The sequence below is a fragment of the Corella eumyota genome, chromosome 1, assembly GCF_963082875.1.
Source record: "Corella eumyota chromosome 1, kaCorEumy4.1, whole genome shotgun sequence".
Classification (NCBI taxonomy): Eukaryota; Metazoa; Chordata; class Ascidiacea; order Phlebobranchia; family Corellidae; genus Corella; species Corella eumyota.
In genome coordinates, this window is record NC_137490.1 from 19,238,302 (window position 1) to 19,263,497 (window position 25,196).

Sequence of the window (25,196 nt, forward strand, 5' to 3'; positions counted from 1 at the left end):
GACATAATTGTAAATCATAAGAATCTTGTTTTTTAACACCTAAAATGCAATTTAAGCCCTTTTTTATCTCTAAAAATACCTAACATATGCATCATGGTTAAATAAATTGAATACATAAAACTGTTTAACTATGTAGATAAGTGATAAAAGGTTGTACCTTGGTAATATTTTATGTATTTTGTTGGAATATATTGTTTATAATACAAATTGTAAATATTACTTTTAGAAACTAAATAAACAAACTATTGTCAATATAACATGCTGGGAAATGTGTGCCATAAAATACAAGCCAACAATACTTCAACAGGTTTGACACGTTTGGTTATATCTTCTACTCGAATACAAAACTCATGTGCGATTTCATTTAAAAGGTTTTATTAAGTTGTCCAGAAAATGAATTTTGTTTAAATAAAAAACTGATTTGCTTTTGGTTATTAGCTTGTGTAAAATTCAAATTGCGTTTTTACGCCTAGTAGTAAGACTAGTGCGATTTTTCATTTTTGATGAACCTGTTTTACGTTTGCCAGGACAGGACTCACAGTCGAAGTACGAACGAGACAAGAGAGTGAAGTACTGTCTGACTGTTGTTAGCACATTATTAAATGGCTTTAAAACATAAAAATAGAAGCGATTGCTCCAAAAATCTATTAATTTAATATGGCAAAGCCAAATTTATTACTACACTATTACTTTTATATAACTTTAAAGTAAGTCTGTAAGTACACTTTGTAAGCTTAATTCAGTATTTATTTGTAAATTTTATAGATTTTATACATTTAAAAATAGAATAAATTTTAGTCTTTATAATATTGTCTTGTGGTTTGAGTTCAAATGCCAATAATGTTTTGCAAGCAGTTAATAAATTGTATCATGATTCGAACGTTACCGAAAAAGAAAAGGCTTCAAAATGGTTGGGTGAATTTCAACGATCAGTAAGTAATTATATTTCTATTGGTTAAATAAAAATTGGTGGTCTTGAACATAAATTTTTATTTTATAAGTCAATATTTAAGAATATTCTGCCTAAATATATAATTTTTTTGTAATTTATTTGTAACTTTACTTTCAAATTTTATGATCGGAATTAGAATAAGCCTACTTGATCTCCTGTAGAAACCTATGACAACCTAACAGATTTTAGAAAAATAAAACGACTAATTACTATTGTAAACCTTTGTTCGTTTAACATTATCTCAACCCTTTTTGTTCACAAAGTTTAGGTAAACAAGTTAAACCCATTCCTAATATTAACTATGTTTTTCTTAGGTTTCTACTAAAAGATTGAATCTTTTATCAAAAAAAGGATTAATATAAAAAATAATATTGTTGTTGTTGTTAAAGGTTTTTGCATGGGAGACGGCGAACCAGTTATTACAATTAAAACATGATGTCGAATCAACCTATTTTGCTGCACAAACTATGAGAACCAAGGCAAATTTTGTTTATTTTATAACACCCTTATACTAAAAAAATCTAAGGTCCAAGCTTTACTAAACTAATTTTTCAACATTTAAAATCCATTGTAAAAGAAAAAAAATTTTTTGTATTAAAAAACAAATTTAAATTTAGATCATGTATTCGTTTCAAGAGCTACCACCAGAATCTCACGAATCTTTAAAAGATTCTTTATTAACTCACATCGAACATTTATGCAATATGTCACCAATTTTGACCACCCAGGTATAATGTTTATTGACATTTTTAATCAATCAAATAACAATTATATTGGTGTGGCTCTACTGGTAAGGTTTATTAACAGTAGCCAAAATGTGTTTTTGTATCTAGCGAGTGCTGATGTTTTATTGCCATCATAATTAGGGTTAAATTAAATTTTACCTGTTTTATGGTAGACAAAAAATGTAATTTTCATTGAAAAATACGATATTAGTTGTTAAGTATTTTGATCCATTTGGTTAACTTACGTAAATACAAATTTTAAATGTAGTTGTGTTTTTTAGCTTGCCCTTGCAGTTTGTGACTTAGCTTTACAAATGCAAACTTTGCCGGCAGTAACTTTTATGCAAAAGTAAGTTAAAAACAAGTAAAAATGTTGTGTTTCTATGACTTAAATTTTTGGTTTGGTTAAAGTATTGAACATTAGTATGTCTTAAAAAAATGCTGTAAAGAATATGTTATGTAGATATGGCAAAGAAAAATCCTCACTACCCTACCTCCTTGAAATTTTAACTGTACTGCCAGAAGAGGTAATATATATTTTTGTATATAACATTGACTATGGCTTAATATTTTTTTTTATAAATAGGTTTGTACCATATTCTTTTTATAAATCTCTATTTTTTGTTACTGAACTTTCATATTCTTAAATTTTGCTCTTTTGTCCATTAGGTAAATGCACGAGCATTAAGATTGGGGGAAAACAGAGGAACTGAAATAATGAATGGTGATTGAACTTTTACAAGCTTGTGTTAGTAGGTTCTTAAGTAATTGCTTTTTTTTGCCTTTTTTGTTTAAAATTTTTATTTTTATCACTTTTAGTTTTTTTTTAACATTTTACTATTTGAATTTTTGTTATATCTTTACCCAATTTGCAATTTTTCTAAAATATATAATATAAATACAGTTTAAACTTTTTATGCCTAATATTAACATGAACTTGTATTCTTGTAATACCTTAAGGTATTGTTGATGGGGAAAAAATGTTGACTAAAATTTTCAAATGTTTGGCAAGTTGGTTTTATATGGATGTTTTACCTGGGAATCATGTTGCTAGATCAAAACTTCTGGAAATTCCCTTTAATATATTGGTGAGAAAAACAAACATACTTTTCTATATTGCTGTGTAAAAGTTATGTGTGTAAAATTTTTATAAGTTTTGTGTATTTTACCCCAATATTGAAAGGTAGACTGCATACTCTAACAATAAACTATGCTCCACAGTTTTAGGAAACCTTTGCTAGCTTTGTATCTAGTATTATTAATAGTATATCTACATTGACAAAAAACATAAACATAATTATCCTTTTTTTGTTTTAAATATTCAGATAGTTATAACTACATCTTCAAGTTGAATTTATTTTCAGTAATACAAAAAAATATTACAAGATTAGTGTTTACATTTTTTTGGTGTTTACATTATTGATTCTGCTTATGCTTTTTTTATCTTTATCCAATCAACAGCTTACATAACCAAATTTTGTACTTCAATATTTAAGATAAGGGCTTAAGACTGCAAACTCTAAATGTTACCCTAACAAAATGTGTTTACTGTTAACGAAAGGCATTTATTTTTGTAGGTTTGGTGCTTATAGTTGGGTATACCTACAGTTTAATTACCATTTGTTTTCTTGCTTTAAACAAAAAAAATAATTTTATAATTTTAATCATGCCAGTTAACGACCACCTTATTATTATTCAAAAATATAAGTTTTGTTAATATATTTAATGGTGTAAATTTAACCATAAGTAGTTTTCAAAATTTTTGTGACCATGTTAAACTTAAGAATAATATAAATACACAATTTTTACAATATTATTTAACATTGATGAGTTAAAAATATATCAAAAAAATTATTTGCAGTTTTGAAGGCATCTTTGACTTTAAAACTTAGTTGTTTTTTTTAAATGTGTTTACAAACCTTTTTTAAATACAAAATATATTTTCAGTTTTTAGAAAATTTATTTGCCAAATTAATTTATTTAATTAAAATATGTCATTGTTTTTCAAACTTTATTTTCACTTTCAAGATTATGTTTAAAATTAACTTTCAGATTTAAAATATATTTTTAGTTTTTGAAAATTCTATATTGCCAAATTAATTTATTTAACTAAAACATGTTATTGTTTTTCAAACTTAATTTTCTCTTTTAATAATATGTTTTTAATTAACTTTCAATTTAAGCAAAACATTTTAGATATACAGAATACTTTTAGTTTCACAATATATATTTTAAAAAATTTTAAAAAAAAACTTTCAGCTTGCCCTCCTGGGTAACCTGAATAATTATAATGTAAAACTGATTAAAAAAAAAGCTATAAAAAAATTGATGTCAATAAGTAAAGGCTGTTACTTAATAAATTTACATTTGCATGTTAGTTTATATGTGATTTACGTTTTTTTTAATTTTACTTAAATAAAGTGGTTACCGAAAATTAGTTGTTTTAGTTAAAACCAACTTTTAAATTTACTAAAATATTTAATTTTTGTTTACTATTATTTTATACTATTAGTTACTAACAGTACACAACAAATCTGTTATAAACCAGTTATGCAGTACAAAGCATATTTTTTTTATTTTTGATAGAAGTAAACATTTATTAGTATAGGTTTAAATGTGTTAACCTAATACCTAAATAAAATTTAATAAAATTATGTTATAAAAGTATATGTAAACAAATTAAGAGTTTTTACATATAAGGCATCTATAAGTAAATTTGTTTTAAAATTATTTTATTGGTTTATATTAGTTTTAAACATTTAAATGGTTTCAATTATGTTTTAGTCAAGTTTTGGGTAAAATGCTAATAACACTGTTGATGATAGAATTATTTATTAATAATAAGCATAATTTAAAATGAATGATATTCAATATTTCAGGTTTTTAAGATTGTGGTTTATTTGTATTTTTAAGATTGTGGTTAAAATATGCTTTAACAACATAATTTAAAATGAATGCTATTTTTTTCTAAGAATTAAATTTCTAAATACTAAAAAAGGTTGAAAGCTTTGTGGTTTTAAAATCAATTTTTATTGCATATTAAAAACATAAAATAAATAATTGAAATATTTTGTCTAATATACAGTCATCATGTATTTTATTACTTATATAAATATAGATATAATATATGAAATATGATATTAAAAGTTAGAGAAAAATAAAAAAAATTGGATTTTTTTTATTTTAATTTTATTTTAATGAAAAATAAATTAAATCTATCTTCAATTTTAAAATTATTTTTTGATTTTATTATGTTAGAATTCGAAATGAATTTCTTCTTAGTTTTATCGTTATTGTTTTTTGGTTGGCAAGTCTTTGGAGATAAAGTTTTTTATAATTATTTCGATAATGATTCTGTAGAATATGAAACTGAAGAACTTTTTGAAAATTCGGGCATCTATTCTGCGGATAGTAGTGATGGTTTAGTAGATCGTGAAATTCAAAAACATAGTGAAAATTATGGTATTTATTTAAGAATTTTAAAAATATAATGGAAATTCTGGTATTTATTTAAAAAATTAAAATATCATAGATTTTTTTGAAAGTAATAATATTTTTATAAATTTACATGATGTTTTTACAGTTGCTGATTCTTATCCTTCTCGGTTAAAACGTAGTTATTCACAATTATAGTATGTCTTAAAGTTTTACTTGAATTTCTAAAATAAAAAATTATTTTTGAAAATTTTTAATATTAGAATTTTAAACTTTGTTTTTGTTTTTAAAAAAAGTTTTTTAATATATGAGTTATATATACTATTTTTACCAATATGCTTATATTAATTCTTTTATTAGCTGTGATTCAAATTCGACTCCCTCTTTATTCCACTTGCTGAATTACGATTTTGATAATGTTTACAAATGTTCAAAGCTTTACCCAGAATTGTTTTTTGAATGTCCTCATCGATCTAGATCAAGATTCTGCATAAATAGTGCAAACAAAACAATTTGTTTGCGGAGTGGAATTTACGATAAATTCTTACCAGCCTGTTCTAAAAGTTTTCCAGATCGAGGATTCAGATGCTCAATTCATGACTTTCAGTCTTTACCCCAATTTCTTTTATATGATTTTATTGCTGACTGTGACAATAAAGCTGACTTGTGTTTTACCAAAGACAAACATTCAGATAGCGGGTAAAAAAATATCCTGGCAACAAACATTGCATCAAGCAAAATTTTAGAAAAATATGGCACAACTAATTATCTGGTTAATTTTTGTTAAAGTTAATAAACTTTTAAAGAGCTTGTAGTTTTGGAACAATCATTTAATATAAACTAACAAATATTAGACTTAGGTTTTATAAGTAAGAAGGTATTGTAATTATAAAATTAATATATAATTTTATTTAAAATATGTTTTGTTTAGTTTTTTTCAAACAAAGAATTTTGTGTTGAATGAATCAGTGTGTTGGAAATGTTTTGATTCCACCATAATTAATAAGAAAAGTGTTTGTGATGGAAAAATTGATTGTCCAGATTTATCAGATGAGTGTCTTTGTCAAAATCAATTGAATATTTTTACCAATTTATGTCAACATATAGTTCCGGTTGCATCAACTTCTATAAGGTATTTCATTAAACAATATAATATTGGTTATCTGTTTTTGCAGAAACATTTTTGCGATATAATTTAAATTATAAAATCTGACAATCCTACTATGCTAATTAGGTTAGATATTATTATTTAAGAGTAACACAGTTTAATTAAAATCCAGCAGTGGTAATAAGTACATGTTTTAGATTAAGATGATTTATAGGCTTTACACTAATGTTAAACGTAGCCTATAAAAATTCTTTTAAATTATTGGTTATGGTTTAAGATCAATAGCTTTGGCTTTCTTAAAAATAAATATTTTAAATTTTTTTTTAACTCAAGTAAAACAACTTCACAGCCTTATTGTGGGTTGAATAAAATGTATTTTTAATTGTTTAATTTTATTATGTTTTATGCAATATAAGTAATGCAGCCTAGCATCCTTTTTTTACAGTAAAAAAATGAACATTTGCAATGATGGAGAATTGATGTGTGATAATACAACTTGTATAGACAAAACAAAGATTTGTAATGGAATTGTTGACTGTAAAGACCAAATGGATGAAAAGTAAATTAGAATTATTTTTTATAATATTTTTTTTAAATCCCTTTATATTTGAAATTGGGTAAAATAAATTTTGTTAATTTCCCTAATTCTGGTTGCTTTTTGTACTATGTTTAGTCCCCAATTTTGCATTAAACTATTGCCATGCTTGCGAGCTACAAAACAAGGACAAAGATGCAGGTACTGCTAATATTAATAGTAAAACACTTGGCCTTTTGGCTGAACTTCGATTTGATTAGTTTTGTTACCTATAAATTACTTATATACATTAAGTAAATTTTCTCTATTATTTTTTTACCTTTTTATGCATTTTTATTAAAACTATTATTTAGGTTAATATGTAATAAGGCACAACACTACATGTAATTAGGCACTAATTGGGTTGAAATTTCAGAGTTTGGTCTACCTTTAAAATTGTTTAGGTTTTGTGTAAGTTTGTTATAATTAATTCAGTTAAAAATGTGAAATAACATAAAGTTTGGTGTTAATGCTTGATCTGGGTATATTTATTTAAAACTTTAAACAAAATAATAATTTTAAGGTGTCATCCTTATTATGGTGATGTTGTTGCAACATTCTGTGATGAAGATTCACAATGTTTTGATAACGAAGATGAATGCACACCACATTGTGATCGATATAATTCAAGTTCTCCATTATGTTACTCATCGATAAATTTATCGAGGTAAAAGGGCATAGTAATAATGCACATTAATATTTGTTAAAATAATTAAACATGAAATAACTAAAACAATGGTAAATTTTTAGTGTATTGTTGCGATGACTAACATGTAAGGGTCTTAATGACACTTCTAATTTATTCATGTTAGTTGCTTGGGTTTTGACTGTTCTTGATTATTTTTTTATATCATATTTTTGACCATACTTTTATGGTCTTACACTAACAATATACACGAGAATTTTGTTGCCGACCCCCATTGTTATTTGCAGTCTGAATCTTCTGGCCAAATCTTTTCACAGTTAAAAATTTTTCATGCAGCCCTAAAGGTACAAACATTCTATGCCATATTTCAACAGGTATACCTCGCCCTATTGTTTCATTACTGTAGCAACATAATTTATTTACTAATATAGATGGTTTATCTCATTTGAAAAAAATAGCATGTCTGATCGCTTTCTTTACATGTCAACATCGAGTTTGTCGAAAAACTACCAATTTTGCAAAAAAAACTTATGTTCTGACAAATGTGAACAAATTTACTAGATGGTAAGAAGCTTTCCCATAAAAAAACATTACAAATATAACTGTGACTCGTTCTATATTTTAATATAGATTGCTTAATTTAGTATTTCAAAGAGAATAATTGTGTTAGCATTCTTTTTTATAGTATGACAAATTTTGGTTAAAGCCGATGCACACAAGGCGATTCGTGCTCGCATTACATCTTATATAAAATATAGACGCATATATGACGAACATGTGTTAGTTAAATATTTTTTTTATCTTTTTAAACCTGCTCCCATGACCCAACTACTGGGTAATAACTGGATTAATAAATTTCCATGAATTTTTTCTAAGCAAATCCTTATTTTAATTTGTGGCACACTTAACCAAATTTTAATTGCCATCCTTGCTATAAGGTTCTGTTTTGTACGAAAACAGGGTAAACAGCCTGCACTCCACCCTTGCCATACTAGGCCATACAGAATCATATTATATGATGTAGTCCTTTTCAAATAAAAGTTAAAGAAGGAAAAAAACATTCCTTTTTCTGTTTTTTTTAATTTTTTGTTGTGGGGTTTAAAATTACAAATTTTAACAATATTTTAACAAATTTGGTTTAACTTGAATGTTATTATAGATCCCCGTTTTGTAACAACGCTTCACCTGAATATGATGAAGTTAAATGCTGTCAGAACTTAAAATATAATTATTTTTATCGAAACCGATGCTGCGATGGTAAAATAGATAAAACATTTGTTCGTCCAGACGATGAGAATTTACAATTGTGTCACGATCAAAAACGTTTTTTTTGTCAAGCAAATGATAAAAGGGTATTTAAATTTTTTGTAGATCAAACATTCTTAAAATTTAAGAAATAATTAAAACTTTATATTCATAGATATCCATTGGTAAACAAGAAGTATGTGATGGAGTAATAAATTGTGTTGATAAATCTGATGAAAAAAATTGCACAAATGATGGAAGATTTTATTGTGAAAATAAAACCCCATTGTTTGTTTCAAGACTAAGAGTAAGTTTAATGAATAAAATTGTTTTATTAAAAACCTTTTTTTTCTAACTTATTTGAAATTATACAAGGATCTTTCTTAACAATTTGTGTATTGTTGTTGGTCTTTTTTCAGTAATATCCACTGTTTTAGATCGAGAAATACCCATTGTTTTTTAATTAATATTAATTAAATTAATTATAATGTCATAGATAGGGGATGGGGTTTTTGATTGTGAAGATGGAACAGATGAATGTCCGACAACTAATGATGTTTTTTCATCACCCCAAAATCTTATTGGAAACAGTATTTTAAGATATTTTGGAATTTGGGTTATGGGAATTTTCGCTATTTGTGGAAACTTAGTATACAACATTTTATATAAATATATATAATTTTCATGTTGTAATGCTGTATTTATTTTAAGTGTAGTTGTAAAGTAAACTGGGAAAACTGGCAGTTTTTCAGATTTTTTTTTATCTTTCAGGCTGTTATTGCTGGAATTATAAAAGCTGTCAGAAATGATCCCCTTAAATCCATTTCTACAAATGAAATACTGGTTATTAATCTTGCATTTGCTGACTTTCTCATGGGAGTGTATTTACTAGCTCTTGCCATAGTTGGAGTGCATTATCAAGGTATTAAGTTTATTGAACAAAAAAATCATACTAAATTTTTTTAATATAAATTTTATAATTTAATACAGATAGATACTGTGCTTATAGTCGAATATGGAGATCTAGCACCTTGTGTACTACCCTGGGTATTCTTATTGTGTTTTCAAGTGAAACTTCTGTAGTTACAATGGCGTTGTTGACTTCATACCGCCTTTTTTGTATTCTGAAGGTTAAAAAAATAGTATTTAGAATTGCAATACAATATAATATGTATGTACCTTTATATAAGGTATAAAAAATACCTATTATTTTTTTAAAACATTTTTGTTGTTTTTTGTTCATTTCTTGGCTGAAGTAATATTAAATAAAATTGTTTTTAGCCTTTCGCATCACAACATTTTCCGAAAACCAAAAATGTGGTTGTTGCAGTTTTATTGAGTTGGTGTTTTTCGGCTCTGCTTGCACTTCTTCCACTTACAACTGTTTTACATAAAACATTTACTACTGAGATTAATCTGTCCACTAAAAGTCCTTTGTTTAATTCCAGCGAAGTTAGCTTTACAGGTCAAGTTGAATAAGTTTAATAATTTTAAAGCTTTATTCACAATCTTAAAAATGTTATTTTCGTCAACTAAAATAAAATGCATTGAAAAATTATTTAATTAAACTACTATTTTACTAAAAGTTATTATTTAGAATTTCAAGACCACCTTATCCTTCGAACTAAATTTTACCCAGCCAACTCAACAGAAGAATATTTAAACTCATCTTTTTCAGTGCTTGAGAAAATTAAACAAGCAACATCATGGCATCAGTTACAAGATATACAAATTGACCGATTTCCAGATTCACCGTTACAAATATCAAAGTACTTTGGGTAGGTTTAAAACATTTTAAAAGCAACATATATATAGTATGTATGTGAAAATAAAAGCTATTATTTGTTTTGCTGTAGCTATTATAGTTTTCATAGCGTATGTGCACCAAAGATTTTTGTGACTACAAGTGATTCCTCTTGGCGTTTTTCCATCGCCATAATTGCATTTAACCTAGCAACATTTATTTACATTTTTGTTGCTTGTGTTTTAATCTACAAACATTCTCATGGAAATGCAGCATTACATCAGAATAATGATAGGGCAATTGCTCGAAGGAATAGAAGAAAAAAAAGTAAGTAATAAAAAAGTGATAGTTCAATTTAAAAACTTTTAAATTTGTGTTAGTTTACAGTTTTACAGTGCTAATACCAATGTATTTACTTTTAGTCATGCAAAAGAAGATTATGAGATTGGTGTTAACAGATTTTTGTTGTTGGGTTCCAATCTGTATTATGGCTTTCTTAAAAATTTCAGGAGTCCACATTCCAGATTCTGTTTATGCTTATTCTGCTATTATTCTCTATCCAATTAACAGCTCACTTAACCCACTTTTGTACTCCAATGTGTTAGATGATGCTTGGAACAAAATCAAATCTATTTTCTCCAGAAATCAAGATTTAAATCAAATACCATACTAATTAAACCTAAAGACCAGTAAAATAAATTTTGTTACTTTTAAATAATACCTAAAACATGATAATTTTTGAACATAATGACAAAAATAAACCCTTTTTTAATTTTTTTTAAACTTTTAGTTGATTTTTTTACTACATTCTAATTTATATTTGCATGTTATCTTCCTTGGTATGCTTAAACCTTTAGACGAAATAATTTCATTTTTGGAAAGCTGGTCATTACTTTTTTTAGTCTTTGTAATAATTTTTTTTTTTTAATTGCCATTATGCATAGTAGCATATTGTCATTAATCCATCTTTAAAAAAAAAACAACATAGAATTAATCCATATAAAAAAAAAAAATTAAAAAAAAAACAACATAGAATTATTAAAAGGTTATTCTTTTTTGTAACCAATTTTGATGTTTTATGTTTTTCAAGATTATGTTTGGCTTTGGGACTGTAGCTTATATTGTATTTATTTAGTATAGCAACATTTTGGACACAATTACTTATATTTAAACCTTAATTCTTTTTTAATGTAGACCCAATACAAACATTTTGTTAAATTCTATCGCACCAAAAGTTATTGTGTATTCGATGTCAATAATTTTCTGTTTGTTTTTTAATTTTTTTAATGTAGCTTATAACCATTTAATAAAAAAAAAAAAAAAAATTTTAGTAGCCTTTTTTGTTACTTGTTTTGTTTATTGGTTTGTTAATATTATGTTTACTCTTTGTGATGTAGCTTACATCGTATTTTTTTAATATAGCAACATTTTTGAACACAAATAATTATATTTAAACCTAATTTAGTCTTTAAATTTCTCAAACAAGCATTTTGTTAAATTTCATTGCAGTAAAAATTTAATATCAATAATTTTCTGTCCAAGTTTCCAATTTTAAAATGTAGATTATACCCATTTTATAAAAAAAAATAAAAAAGACATAAAAAAAATTTACTAAATACAAAAAAAAATTGTTTTTATAATTTCTTTCTTTGTAGTTTTTTTTGTTTGTTAAACTAGGTTTATTTTTGCCTAGCATGATGTCCCATTGCTCTTTTTGCAATATAGCTTAACATTTTCGTCATTCTTTCACATAGTTTATTTAGTTAATAGCAAGTGTTTTTAAATCACTAACTTTCTGGTTACTTGTTATTTTTTTTACTGATTATATTTTGAAACTAAATTATAGTAATTTTGTTTTGATACCCATCGCATGTAAACTTTACATGTTCTTAAATTTTTCTGTGAACAATACAACAAGATTTGGAAAACTTTTGAGTGTTTGTTACAGAGTCCTTAGTTTTTTTGTGGTCTTAATCAGATAATTTATTTGTTTTTAGTTTTATATAGAACATGAAAACCTGTGATAAATAGTAAAGTACAATTCTGAGTATAATTCGTACAAAATCCAAATAGCAATAATCATTTCATCATACTACATAGCAATGTAACATGGTGTTGTGGTGAGAACACTTTGTACACCACCTTGAAGTCGTGGGTTCAATCCCAACTACTCTCGTGCTGTGGCGCCCCTAAGCAAGGTGCTTTAATGGTATAAACTCCTGCTGAGCCAGCACTTAATCAGCAGTATAATTACGGGGCAACTATAATCTCTATAATTTTCCGAACTGCTAAAGACATCTCGAGATTGGGTTGGAATAACTAATGGGACTCTATGTTCAGATCGCATATTCGACCTTCCACATCAAGGATAAATATATATACAAAAAAAATGTGATATAAAAAATTGTTTTCATTCAAAAAAATGGAATTCTTGTTGGATGTTTAATTATTATGCAAGGACATAATTGTAAATCATAAAAAAATCTTGTTTTTTAACGCCTAAAATGCAATTTAAGCCCTTTTTTATCTCCAAAAATACCTAACATATGCATCATGGTTAAATAAATTGAATACATAAAACTGTTTAACTATGTAGATTAGTGATAAAAGATTGTACCTTGGTAATATTTTATGTATTTTGTTGGAATATATTGTTTATAATACAAATTGTAAATATTACTTTTAGAAACTAAATAAACAAACTATTGTTAATATAACATGCTGGGAAATTTGTGCCATAAAATACAAGCCAACAATACTTCAACAGCTTTGTCACGTTTGGTTATATCTTCTACTCGAATACAAAACTCATGTGCGATTTCATTTAAAAGGTTTTATTAATTTGTCTAGAAAATGAATTTTGTTTAAATAAAAAACTGATTTGCTTTTGGTTATTAGCTTGTGTAAAATTCAAATTGCGTTTGAATTTTACACAAGCTTTGTGCGCTTAGTAGTAAGAGCGCTTAGTAGTAAGATTGGTGCGATTTCTCATTTTTGATGAACCCGTCTTACGTACGCCAGGACAGGACTCAATCTAAGTACCAACGACGGAGTGAAGTACTGTCGGACTAGTGACTGTTAGCACATTGTTAAATAGGAGATGTATTAGCGTCGTCCGCCCGCTTTAAAAATGGGGAAAAGACGAAATTTTTATAACCTTACCCTAATCTTCCCTTTCGCTTTATAGTTGACTTTGCATCATTTCTTAGCTGTGCAAGGGAAGATTAGGGAAAGGTATATAAATTTCGTCCTTTTCCGCCTTCATTTTAGTATTACTAGACTATCCCTTTAAACCTGGCGGACAACGCTGATAGAGTTTTATTATATGCCCATGTAACATTAAAATAGTGGAGATCGCTTCCAAGATCTAATAATTTAATATGGTAAAGCCAAATGTTTAACTACTACATTATCTAACTATCCTAATTGCTGATGATCTTTTTTTTATATAACTTCAATGTGTAGGTAAGTCTGTAAGTACATGCCTATACTTTAAATATCAAATATTAATACCTTGTATGACTTTGTAATCCTAATTCAGTATTTATTTGTAAATTTTATAGATTTTATACATTTAAAAATAGATTAAATTGTAGTCTTTATATTAATGTCTTGTTGTTTGAGTTCAAATGCCAATAATGTTTTGCAAGCAGTTAATAAATTGTATCATGATTCGAACGTTACCGAAAAAGAAAAGGCTTCAAAATGGTTGGGTGAATTTCAACGATCAGTAAGTCATTATATTTCTATTGGTTAAATAAAAATTGGTGGTCTTGAACATAAATTTTTCATTTATAAGTCAATATTTAAGAATATTCTGTCTAAATATATAATTTTTTTGTAACTTATTCGTAACTTTACTTTAAAATTTTATGATCGGAATTAGAGTTAGCCTACTTGATCTCCTGTAGAAACTTATAACAACCTAACAGATTTTAGAAAAATGAAGTGACTAATTACTATTGTAAAACTTTGTTTATTTAACATTATCTCAACCCTTTTTGTTCACAAAGTTTAGGTAAACAAGTTAAACCCATTCCTAATATTAACTATGTTTTTATTAGGTTTCTACTAAAAGTTTGAATCTTTTATCAAAAAAAGGATTAATATTAAACATAATGTTGTTGTTGTTGTTAAAGGTTTTTGCATGGGAGACAGCGGACCAGTTATTGCAATTAAAACATGATGTTGAATCAACCTATTTTGCTGCACAAACTATGAGAACCAAGGCAAATTTTGTTTATTTTATAACACCCTTATACTAAAAAAATCTAAGGTCCAAGCTTTAGTAAACTAACTTCTCAACATTTAAAATCCATTGTAAAAGTAAAAAAATTTTTTGTATTAAAAAACAAATTTAAATTTAGATCATGTATTCGTTTCAAGAGCTACCACCAGAATCTCACGAATCTTTAAAAGATTCTCTATTAACTCACATCGAACATTTATGCAATATGTCGCCAATTTTGACCACCCAGGTATAATGCTTATTGACATTTTTATTCAATCAAATAACAATTATATTGGTGTGGCTCTATTGGTAAGGTTTATTAACAGTAGCCAAAAAGTGTTTTTGTATCTAGCAAGTGCTGATGTTTTATTGCCATCATAATTAGGGTTAAATTAAATTTTACCTGTTTTATGGTAGACAAAAAATGTAATTTTCATTGAAAAATACTATATTAGTTTTTAAGTATTTTGACCCATTTGCTTAACTTATGTAAATACAAATTTTAAATGTAGTTGTGTTTTTTAGCTTGCCCTTGCAGTTTGTGACTTAGCTTTACAAATGCAAACTTGGAAATTGCCGGCAGTAACTTTTATGCAAAAGTAAGTTAAAAACAAGTAAAAATGTTGTGTTTCTATGACTTAAACTTTTGGTTTAGTTAAAGTATTGAACATTAGTATGTCTTAAAAAAATGTTGTAAAGAATATGTTATGTAGATATGGCAAAAAAAAATCCTCACTACCCTACCTCCTTGAAATTTTAACTGTACTGCCAGAAGAGGTAATATATATTTTTGTATATAACATTGACTAGGGCCTAATATTTTTTCATAAATAGCTTTGTACCATATTCTTTTTATAAATAACAAATAAATCTCTATTTTTTATTACTGAACCTTTATATTATTAAATTTGCCTTCTTGTCCATTAGGTAAATGCACGAGCATTAAGATTGGGGGAAAACAGAAGAACTGAAATAATCGACGAACTTGAAAACTCAGCTCCAATGGTGATTGAACTTTTACAAGCTTGTGTTGGTAGGTTCTTAAGTAATTTGCTTTTTTGTTTAAAATTTTTATCAATTTTAGGTGATATTTTCAACATTAATTTTAGGTGATATTTTCGATATTTTCAACATCAATTTTTTTTTTTTTTTAACATTTTACCCAATTTGCAATTTTTCCAAAATATATAATATAAATACAGTTTAAACTTTTTATGCCTAATACTAACATGAACTTGTATTCTTGCATTACCTTAAGGTATTGTTGATGGAGAAAAAATGTTGACAAAAATTTTCAAATGTTTGGCAAGTTGGTTTTATATGGGTGTTTTACCTGGAAATCATGTTGCTAGATCAAAACTTCTGGAAATTCCTTTTAATATTTTGGTAAGAAAATATTTTAACCCAATGTTGAAAGGTAGACTGCATAATCTAACTATAAACTATGCTCCACAGTTTTAGGAAACATTTGCTAGCTTTGTATCTAGTATTATTAATAGTATATCTACATTGACAAAAAACATAAACATAATTATCCTTTTTTTGTTTTAAATATTCAGATAGGTATAACTACATCTTCAAGTTGAATTATTTTCAGTAATGCAAAGAAATATTACAAGATTATTGTTTACATTTTTTTGGTGTTTACATTTTTGATTCTGCTTATGCTTTTTTTATTCTTTATCCAATCAACAGCTTACATAACCAAATTTTGTACTTCAATATTTAAGATAAGGGCTTAAGACTGCAAACTCTAAATGTTACCCTAACAAAATGTGTTTACTGTTAACGAAAGACATTTCTTTTTGTAGGTATGGTGCTTATAGTTGGGAGTTGGGTATACCTACAGTTTAATTACCGTTTGTTTTCTTGCTACAAAAAAAATAATTTTATAATTTTAAACATGCCAGTTAACGAATGCTTTATTATTAATTAAAAATATACGTTTTGTTAATATATTGAATGGTGTAAATTTAACAAATTGTTGTTTTTAAAATTTTTGTGACCATGTTAAGCTTAAGAATAATATAAATATATAACTTTTTACAATATTATTTAACATTGTTAAGTTAAAAATATATCAAAAAATTTATTTGCAGTTTTGAAGGCATCATTGACTTTAAAACTTATTTTTTTTTTAAATGTGTTTACAAATCTTTTTTAAATATAAAATATATTTTCAGTTTTTAGAAAATTCATTTGCCAGATTAATTTATTTAATTAAAACATGTTATTGTTTTTCAAACTTTATTTTCTCTTTCAAGATTATGTTTAAAATTAACTTTCAGATTTAAAATATATTTTTAGTTTTTGAAAATTCTATATTGCCAAATTAACTTATTTAACTAAAACATGTCATTGTTTTTCAAACTTAATTTTCTCTTTCAATAATATGTTTTTGATTAACTTTCAATTTAAGAAAAACATTTTAGATATACAGAATACTTTTAGTTTCACAATATATATTTTAAAAAATTAAAAAAAAAACCTTTCAGCTTGCCCTCCTGGGCAACCTGAATAATTCTGATGTAAAACTGATTAAAAAAAGCTATAAAAAAATTGATGTCAATAAGTAAAGGCTGTTATTTAATAAATTTACATTTGCATGTTAGTTTATATGTGATTTACGTTTTTTTTATTTTACTTAAATAAAGTGGTTACCGAAAATTAGTTGTTTTAGTTAAAACCAACTTTTAATTTTACTAAAATATTTAATTTTTGTTTACTATTTATTTATACTGTTAGTTACTAACAGTACACAACAAATCTGTTAAAAACCAGTTATGTGTTAACCTAATACCTAAATAAAATTTAATAAAATTATGTTATAAAAGTATATGTAAACATATCGAGAGTTAGTTACATTTACAGCATCTATAAATAAACCCTTTTTTAAATTTTGTTTTTCTTGGTTTATATTAGTTTTTACCATTTAAATGGTTTCAATTATGTTTTAGTCAAGTTTTGGGTAAAATGCTAAAAACACTGTTGATGATAGAATTATTTATTAATAATAAGCATAATTTAAAATGAATGATATTCAATATTTCAGCTTTTTAAGGTTGTGGTTTATTTGTATTTTTAAGATTGTGGTTAAAATATGCTTTAACCACATAATTTAAAATGAATGCTATTTTTTTCTAAGAATTAAATTTCTAAATACTAAAAAAGGTTGAAAGCTTTGTGGTTTTAAAATCAATTTTTATTGCATTTTAAAAACATAAAATAAATAATTAAAATATTTTGTCTAATATACAGTCATCATGTACTTTATTACTTATATAAATATAGATATAATATATGAAATATGATATTAAAAGTTAGAGAAAAATTTTAAAAAATGGATTTTTTTATTTTAATTTTATTTTAATGAAAAATAAATTAAATCTAACTTCAATTTTAAAATTATTTTTTGATTTTATTATGTTAGAATTCAAAATGAATTTCTTCTTAGTTTTATCGTTATTGTTTTTTGGTTGGCAAGTCTTTGGAGATAAAGTTTATTCTAATTATTTCGATAATGATTCTGTAGAATATGAAACTGAAGATATTTTTGAAAATTCGGGCATCTATTCTGCGGATAGTAGTGATGGTTTAGTAGATCATGAAATTCAAATACATAGTGAAAATTATGGTAGTTATTTAAGAATTTTAAAAATATAATGGAAATTCTGGTATTTATTTTAAAAAATCATAAAATAATTAAAAAAAGAAAAAAAATCATAGATTTTTTTGAAAGTAATAATATTTTTATTAATTAACATGATGGTTTTACAGTTGCTGATTCTTATCCTTCTTGGTTCAAACGTAATTATTTACAATTACGGTATGTCATAAAGTTTTACTTAAATTTCTAAAATAAAAAATTATTTTTGAAAATTTTTAATATTAGAATTTTAAAATTTGTTTTTGTTTTTTAAAAAAAGTTTTTTAATATATGAGTTATATGTACTATTTTTACCAATATGCTTATATTGAGTCTTTTAATAGCTGTGATTCAAATTCGACTCCTTCTATGATCAATTTTTGGAGATATGATTTTGATGATGTTTACAAATGTTCAAAGCTTCACCCAGAGTTGTTTTTTGAATGTCCTTATCGATCTGGATCAAATTTCTGCAAAAGTAGTAGTGCAAACAAAACAATTTGTTTGCGGAGTGAGATTCACTATAAACACTATGCAGCCTGTTCTAAAAGTTTTCCAGATCGAGGATTCAGATGCTCAATTCATGACTCTCTTTTTTTACCCCAATTTCTTTTATATGATTTTATTGCTGACTGTGACAATAAAGCTGACTTGTGTTTTACCAAAGACAAACATTCAGATAGCGGGTAAAAAAATATCCTGGCAACAAACATTGCATCAAGCAAAATTTTAGAAAAATATGGCACAACTAATTATCTGGTTAATTTTTGTTAAAGTTAATAAACTTTTAAAGAGCTTGTAGTTTTGGAACAATCATTTAATACAAACTAACAAATATTAGACTTAGGTTTTATAAGTAAAAAGGTATTGTATTTATAAAATTAATATATAATTTTATTTAAAATATGTTTTGTTTAGTTTTTTTCAAACAAAGAATTTAGTGTTGAATGAATCAGCATGTTGGAAATGTTTTGATTCCACTATAATCAATAAGAAAAGTGTTTGTGATGGAAAAATTGATTGTCCAGATTTATCAGATGAATGTCTTTGTCAAAATCAATGGAATATGTTTACAGAATTATGCCAACATATAGCTCCAGTTGCATCAATTTCTATTAGGTATTTCATTAAACAATGTAATATTGATAATCTGTTTTTGCAGGAACATTTTGCAATATATTTTAAATTAAAAAATCTGACAATACTACTTTGCTAATTAGGTTAGATATTACAATTTAAGAGTGATACTGGATGATTTATATGCTTTACACTAATGTTAAATGTAGCCAAAAAAATTCTTTTAAATTATTGGTTATGGTTTCAGATCAATAGCTTTGGCTCTCTTTTTTTTTAACTTAAGTAAAACAACTTTACAGCCTTATTGTGGGTTGGATAAAATGTTTTTTTGATTGTTTAATTTTATTATGTTTTATGCATTATAAGTAATGCAGCCTAGCATCCTTTTTTTACAGTAAAAAAATGAACATTTGCAATGATGGAGAATTGATGTGTGATAATACAACTTGTATAGACAAAACAAGGATTTGTAATGGAATTGTTGACTGTAAAGACCAAATGGATGAAAAGTAAATTAGAATTATTTTTTATAATACTTTTTTAAATCCCTTTATATTTGAAATTGGGTAAAATAAATTTTGTTAATTTCCCTAAATCTGGTTGCTTTTTGTACTATGTTTAGTCTCCAATTTTGCACTATACTATTGCCATGCTTGCGAGCTACAAAAAAAGGACAATTTTGCAGGTACTGCTAATCTTATTAGTAAAACACTTGGCCTTTTGGCTGAACTTCGATTCGATTAGTTTTGTTACCTATAAATTACTTGTCATAGAATTATTAACTATAATTATTTATCTCATTGGTTTATATACATTAAGTTAATTTTGTCTATTATTTTTTTACCTATTTATGCAACTTTTTTCAAACAATTATTTAGATTAATATGTTATAAGGCACAACACTACATGTAATTAGGCACTAATTGGGTTAAAACTGCAGAGTTGGGTCTACCTTTAAAATTGTTTAAGTTTTGTGCAAGTTTGTTATAATTAATTCAGTTAAAAATGTAAAATGGTATTAAATTTAGTGTTAATGCTTAATCTGGGTATATTTATTTAAAACTATAAACAAAATAAATATTTTTAGGTGTATTAATTGTGGTGTTGTTGCAACATTCTGTGATGAAGATCCACAATGTTTAAATAACGATGATGAATGCACAACACGTTGTAATCGATATAATCCACGTTCTCAAATATGTAACCTACAAAGACTATATCCATCAAGGTAAAAAGGCAAAGTAATAATGCACATTAATATTTGTTAAAATAATTAAACATGAAATAACTAAAACAATGGTAAATTTTTAGTGTATTGTTGCGATGACTAACATGTAAGGGTCTTAATGACACTTCTACTTTATTCATGTTAGTTGCTTGGGTTTTGACGCTTCTTGATTATTTTTTTATTTTATATTTTTGACCATACTTTTATGATCTTACACTAACAATATACACGAGAATTTTGTTGCCGACCCCCATTGTTATTTGCAGTCTGAATCTTCTGGCCAAATCTTTTCACGACCTTCTGGCTTAATCTTTTCACAGTTAAAAAATTTTCATGCAGCCCTAAAGGTACAACCATTTCATGCCATATGTCAACAGGTATACCTCGCCCTATTGTTTCATTACTGTAGCAACATAATTTTTTACTAATATACACCGTTTATCTCATTTGAAAAAAATAGCATGTCTGATCGCTTTTTTTACATGTTAACACATTAAGTTCGGAAATCTACCAATGTTGCAAAAAAACCTTATGTTCTGACAAATGTGAACAAATTTACCAGAAGGTAAGAAATTATCTCATAAAAAAACATTAAAATTGTAACTGTGGCTTGTTCTATATTTTATTATAGATTGCTTCATTTAGTATTTCAAAGAGAATAATTGTGTTAGCATTCTTTTTTTATAGTATGACAAATTTTGGTTGAAGCCAATGCGCACAAGGTGATTCGTACTCGCATTACATCTTATATAAAATTTGGGCGCATATATGACGAACATGTGTTAGTTAAATATTTTCTTTATCTTTTAAAATCTGCTTCTATGACCCAACTACTGGGTAATAAATAGATTAATAGAATTCCATGAATTTTTTCTAAGCAAGTCCTAATTTTAATTTGTGGCACACTTAACCAAATTTTAATTGCAATTCTTGCTATAAGGTTCTGTTTTTTACGAAAACAGGGTAAACAGCCTGCACTTCACTCTTACCATACTCGGCCATACAGAATTATATTATATGATGTAGTCCTTTTCAAATAAAAGTTAGAGAAGGAAAAAAAACATTTAAGTCGAACAGCTTAAACTTGGTTTTGATGACATCACAAAACAGATTTCTTTTGCTGTTTCTATTCAGCGTAGACAACCACTAAAAGTTAAAACTTCAGGACCAGTAAGACAACACCCACCAATAACAAAAAGCATGATTCTATTCTGCAAACTAGACAATCAACAAAATGAGTTGTACAGTTGCACCACCTAAATAATTTGCACAAAGCAATTATAATGCAGCTTGGCCATTAAGGATCCAGACGCTTGTTAATTAAATGTTGTTGTAAATCAAATATTAAACTAATTTTTAAACTGCCTTTTTCTGTTTTTTTTTAAATTTTCTGTTGGAGGGTTAAAAATTACAAATTTTAACAATATTTTAACAAAATATGGTTTAACTTAAATGTTATTATAGACTCCCGTTTTGTAACAACTCTTCACCTGAATATGATGAAGTTAAATGCTGTCAGGACTTAAAATCTGATATTTTTTATCGAAACCGATGCTGCGATGGTAAAATACATCACACATTTGTTTATCCATTCGACGATGAGAATTTACAATTGTATCACGATCAAAAACGCTTTTTTTGTCAAGCGAATGATGAAAGGGTATTTAAATTTTTTGTAGATCAAACATTCTTAAATTTTAAGAAATAATTAAAACTTTATATTCATAGATATCCATTGGTAAACAAGAAGTATGTGATGGAGTAATAAATTGTGTTGATAAATCTGATGAAAAAAACTGCACAAATGATGGAAGATTTTATTGTGAAAATAAAATCCCATTGTTTGTTTCAAGACTAAGAGTAAGTTTAATGAATAAAATTGTTTTATTAAAAACCTTTTTTTTTCTAACTTATTTAAAATTATACAAGGATCTTCCTTAACAATTTATGTATTGTTGTGGTTTTTTTTCAGTAATATCCACTGTTTTAGATCGAGAAATACCCATTGTTTTTTAATTAATATTAATTAAATTAATTATAATGTCATAGATAGGGGATGGAGTTTTTGATTGTGAAGATGGAACAGATGAATGTCCGACAACTAATGATGTTTTTTCATCACCCCAAAATCTTATCGGAAACAGTATTTTAAGATATTTTGGAATTTGGGTTATGAGAATTTTCGCTATTTGTGGAAACTTGGTATATAACATTTTTATATAAATGTATTTAATTTTCATGTTGTAATGCTGTATTTATTTTAAGTGTAGTTGTAAAGTAAACTGGGAAAACTGGCAGTTTTTCAGATTTTTTTTATCTTTCAGGCTGTTATTGCTGGAATTATAAAAGCTGTCAGAAATGATCCCCTTAAATCCATTTCTACAAACGAAATACTGATTATTAATCTGGCATTTGCTGACTTTCTCATGGGAGTGTATTTACTAGCTCTTGCCATAGTTGGAGTGCATTATCAAGGTATTAAGTTTATTGAACAAAAAAATCATACTAAATTTTTTTAATATAAATTTTATAATTTAATACAGATAGATACTGTGCTTATAGTCGAATATGGAGATCTAGCACCTTGTGTACTACCCTGGGTATTCTTATTGTGTTTTCAAGTGAAACTTCTGTAGTTACAATGGCGTTGTTGACTTCATACCGCCTCTTTTGTATTCTGAAGGTTAAAAAAAATAGTATTTAGAATTGCATTTACAATATAATATGTATGTACCTATATATAAGGTAGAAAAAATACTTATTATTTTTTTAAAACATTTTTGTTGTTTTTTGTTCATTTCTTGGCTGAAGTAATATTAAATAAAATTGTTTTTAGCCTTTCGCATCACAACATTTTTCGAAAACCAAACATGTGGTTATTGCAGTTTTAATGAGTTGGTGTTTTTCGGCTCTGCTTGCACTTCTTCCACTTGCAACTGTTTTACATAAAACATTTACTACAGAGATTAATCTGTCCACTAAAAGTCTTTTGTTTAATTCCAGCGAAGTTAGCTTTACAGGTCAAGTTGAATAATTTAATAATTTTAAAGCTTTATTCACAATCTTAAAAATGTTATTTTCGTCAACTAAAATAAAATGCATTGAAAAATTATTTAATTAAACTTTTATTTTACTAAAAGTTATTATTTAGAATTCCAAGACCACCTTATCCTTCGAACTAAATTTTACCCGGCCAACTTAACAGAAGAATATTTAAACTCATCTTTTTCAGTGCTTGAGAAAATTAAACAAGCAACATCATGGCATCAGTTACAAGATATACAAATTGACCGATTTCCAGATTCACGGTTACAAATATCAAAGTACTTTGGGTAGGTTTAAAACATTTTAAAAGCAACATATATATAGTATGTATGTAAAAATAAAAGCTATTATTTGTTTTGTTATATAGCTATTATAGTTTCCATAGCGTATGTGCACCAAAGATTTTTGTGACTACAAGTGATTCCTCTTGGCATTTTTCCATCGCCATAATTGCATTTAACCTAGCAACATTTATTTACATTTTTGTTGCATGTATTTTAATCTACAAACATTCTCAAGGAAATGCAGCATTACATCAGAATAATGATAGGGCAATTGCTCGAAGGAATAAAAGAAAAAAAAGTAAGTAATAAAAAAGTGATAGTTCAATTTATAAACTTTTAAATTTGTGTTCGTTTACAGTTTTACAGTGCCAATACCAATGTATTTACTTTTAGTCATGCAAAAGAAGATTATGAGATTGGTGTTAACAGATTTTTGTTGTTGGGTTCCAATCTGTATTATGGCTTTCTTAAAAATATCAGGAGTCCACATTTCGGATTCTGTTTATGCCTATTCTGCTATTATTCTCTATCCAATTAACAGCTCACTTAACCCACTTTTGTACTCCAATGTGTTAGATAATGCTTGGAACAAAATCAAATCTATTTTCTCCAGAAATCAAGATTTAAATCAAATACCATACTAATCAAACCAAAGACCAGTAAAATAAATTTCGTTACTTTTAAATAATACCTAAAACATGATAATTTTTGAACATAATGACAAAAATAAACCCTTTTAATTTTTTTTAAACTTTTTGTTGATTTTTTTACTACATTCTAATTTATATTTGCATGTTATCTTACTTTGTCTGCTTAAACCTTTAGACAAAATAATTTCATTTTTGAAAAGCTGGTCATTACTTCTTTTAGTCTTTGTAATAATTTTATTTTTTTTATTTTAATTGCCATTATGCATAGTAGCATATTGTATTTATTTCATCTTTAAAAAAAAAAAAATTAGTAAATATAAAAAAAAAATAAAACATAGAATTTTTAGAAGGTTATTTTTTTGTAACCAATTTCAATGTTTTATGTTTTTCAAGATTATGTTTGGCTTTGGGACTGTAGCTTATATTGTATTTATTTGGTATAACAACATTTTGGACACAATTACTTATATTTAAACCTTAATTCTTTTTTAATGTAGACCCAATACAAACATTTTGTTAAATTCTATCGCACCAAAAGTTATTGTGTATTCGATGTTAATAATTTTCTGTTTGTTTTTTAATTTTTTTAATGTAGCTTATAACCAT

General features: G+C 26.0%; 3 protein-coding genes across 4 annotated transcripts; all 3 read left to right on the forward strand.

Annotated features, from left to right (window-relative positions):
- Nucleotides 1-258: 258 nt before the first annotated feature.
- On the forward strand, nt 259-11,398 carry LOC145741673 (uncharacterized). The gene is made up of 23 exons (XM_082559302.1): nt 259-307; nt 799-932; nt 1,342-1,431; nt 1,570-1,680; nt 1,959-2,026; nt 2,141-2,204; nt 2,347-2,401; nt 5,038-5,139; nt 5,261-5,309; nt 5,473-5,811; nt 6,044-6,244; nt 6,666-6,779; nt 6,894-6,956; nt 7,318-7,461; nt 8,600-8,792; nt 8,861-8,992; nt 9,182-9,334; nt 9,457-9,607; nt 9,676-9,815; nt 9,967-10,150; nt 10,283-10,463; nt 10,542-10,756; nt 10,852-11,398. The coding sequence occupies exons 1-23, from the start codon at nt 259-261 to the stop codon at nt 11,100-11,102; spliced, it is 3,183 nt and encodes a 1,060-aa protein (XP_082415428.1). The 3' UTR covers nt 11,103-11,398.
- Nucleotides 11,399-13,998: 2,600 nt separating this feature from the next.
- LOC145763327 (transportin-3-like) lies at nt 13,999-17,316 on the forward strand. 2 transcript variants are annotated; one of them, XM_082574756.1, is made up of 8 exons: nt 13,999-14,159; nt 14,569-14,658; nt 14,797-14,907; nt 15,186-15,259; nt 15,374-15,437; nt 15,588-15,693; nt 15,919-16,046; nt 16,220-17,316. In XM_082574756.1, exons 1-8 carry the CDS (start codon nt 14,037-14,039, stop codon nt 16,244-16,246), a joined length of 723 nt encoding a protein of 240 aa, XP_082430882.1. In that variant the 5' UTR covers nt 13,999-14,036; the 3' UTR covers nt 16,247-17,316. The 2 variants fall into 2 exon arrangements, with proteins under 2 accessions (XP_082430882.1, XP_082430884.1); XM_082574758.1 differs by having other exon boundaries at nt 16,472-17,316.
- A 776-nt stretch (nt 17,317-18,092) lies between these two features.
- Nucleotides 18,093-24,787, forward strand: LOC145741681 (uncharacterized). Its single transcript, XM_082559314.1, has 16 exons — nt 18,093-18,294; nt 18,438-18,486; nt 18,651-18,992; nt 19,225-19,425; nt 19,779-19,892; nt 20,006-20,068; nt 20,471-20,611; nt 22,076-22,271; nt 22,340-22,471; nt 22,661-22,813; nt 22,936-23,086; nt 23,155-23,294; nt 23,448-23,631; nt 23,763-23,943; nt 24,024-24,238; nt 24,334-24,787. The coding sequence occupies exons 1-16, from the start codon at nt 18,099-18,101 to the stop codon at nt 24,582-24,584; spliced, it is 2,709 nt and encodes a 902-aa protein (XP_082415440.1). The 5' UTR covers nt 18,093-18,098; the 3' UTR covers nt 24,585-24,787.
- The last annotated feature ends 409 nt before the right edge of the window (nt 24,788-25,196 follow it).

Coding starts and splice junctions, on each gene's coding strand:
- LOC145741673 (XM_082559302.1), top strand. CDS start 259: ATGCTGGGAAATGTGTGCCATAAAATACAAGCCAACAATACTTCAACA. Junction 5,310..5,472: donor CGTAGTTATTCACAATTATA/GTATGTCTTAAA, acceptor TTCTTTTATTAG/CTGTGATTCAAATTCGACTC. Junction 8,793..8,860: donor GTCAAGCAAATGATAAAAGG/GTATTTAAATTT, acceptor TTATATTCATAG/ATATCCATTGGTAAACAAGA.
- LOC145763327 (XM_082574756.1), top strand. CDS start 14,037: ATGTCTTGTTGTTTGAGTTCAAATGCCAATAATGTTTTGCAAGCAGTT. Junction 14,659..14,796: donor CACAAACTATGAGAACCAAG/GCAAATTTTGTT, acceptor ATTTAAATTTAG/ATCATGTATTCGTTTCAAGA. Junction 14,908..15,185: donor CGCCAATTTTGACCACCCAG/GTATAATGCTTA, acceptor TGTGTTTTTTAG/CTTGCCCTTGCAGTTTGTGA.
- LOC145741681 (XM_082559314.1), top strand. CDS start 18,099: ATGAATTTCTTCTTAGTTTTATCGTTATTGTTTTTTGGTTGGCAAGTC. Junction 23,632..23,762: donor CAGCGAAGTTAGCTTTACAG/GTCAAGTTGAAT, acceptor GTTATTATTTAG/AATTCCAAGACCACCTTATC. Junction 24,239..24,333: donor AAGGAATAAAAGAAAAAAAA/GTAAGTAATAAA, acceptor ATTTACTTTTAG/TCATGCAAAAGAAGATTATG.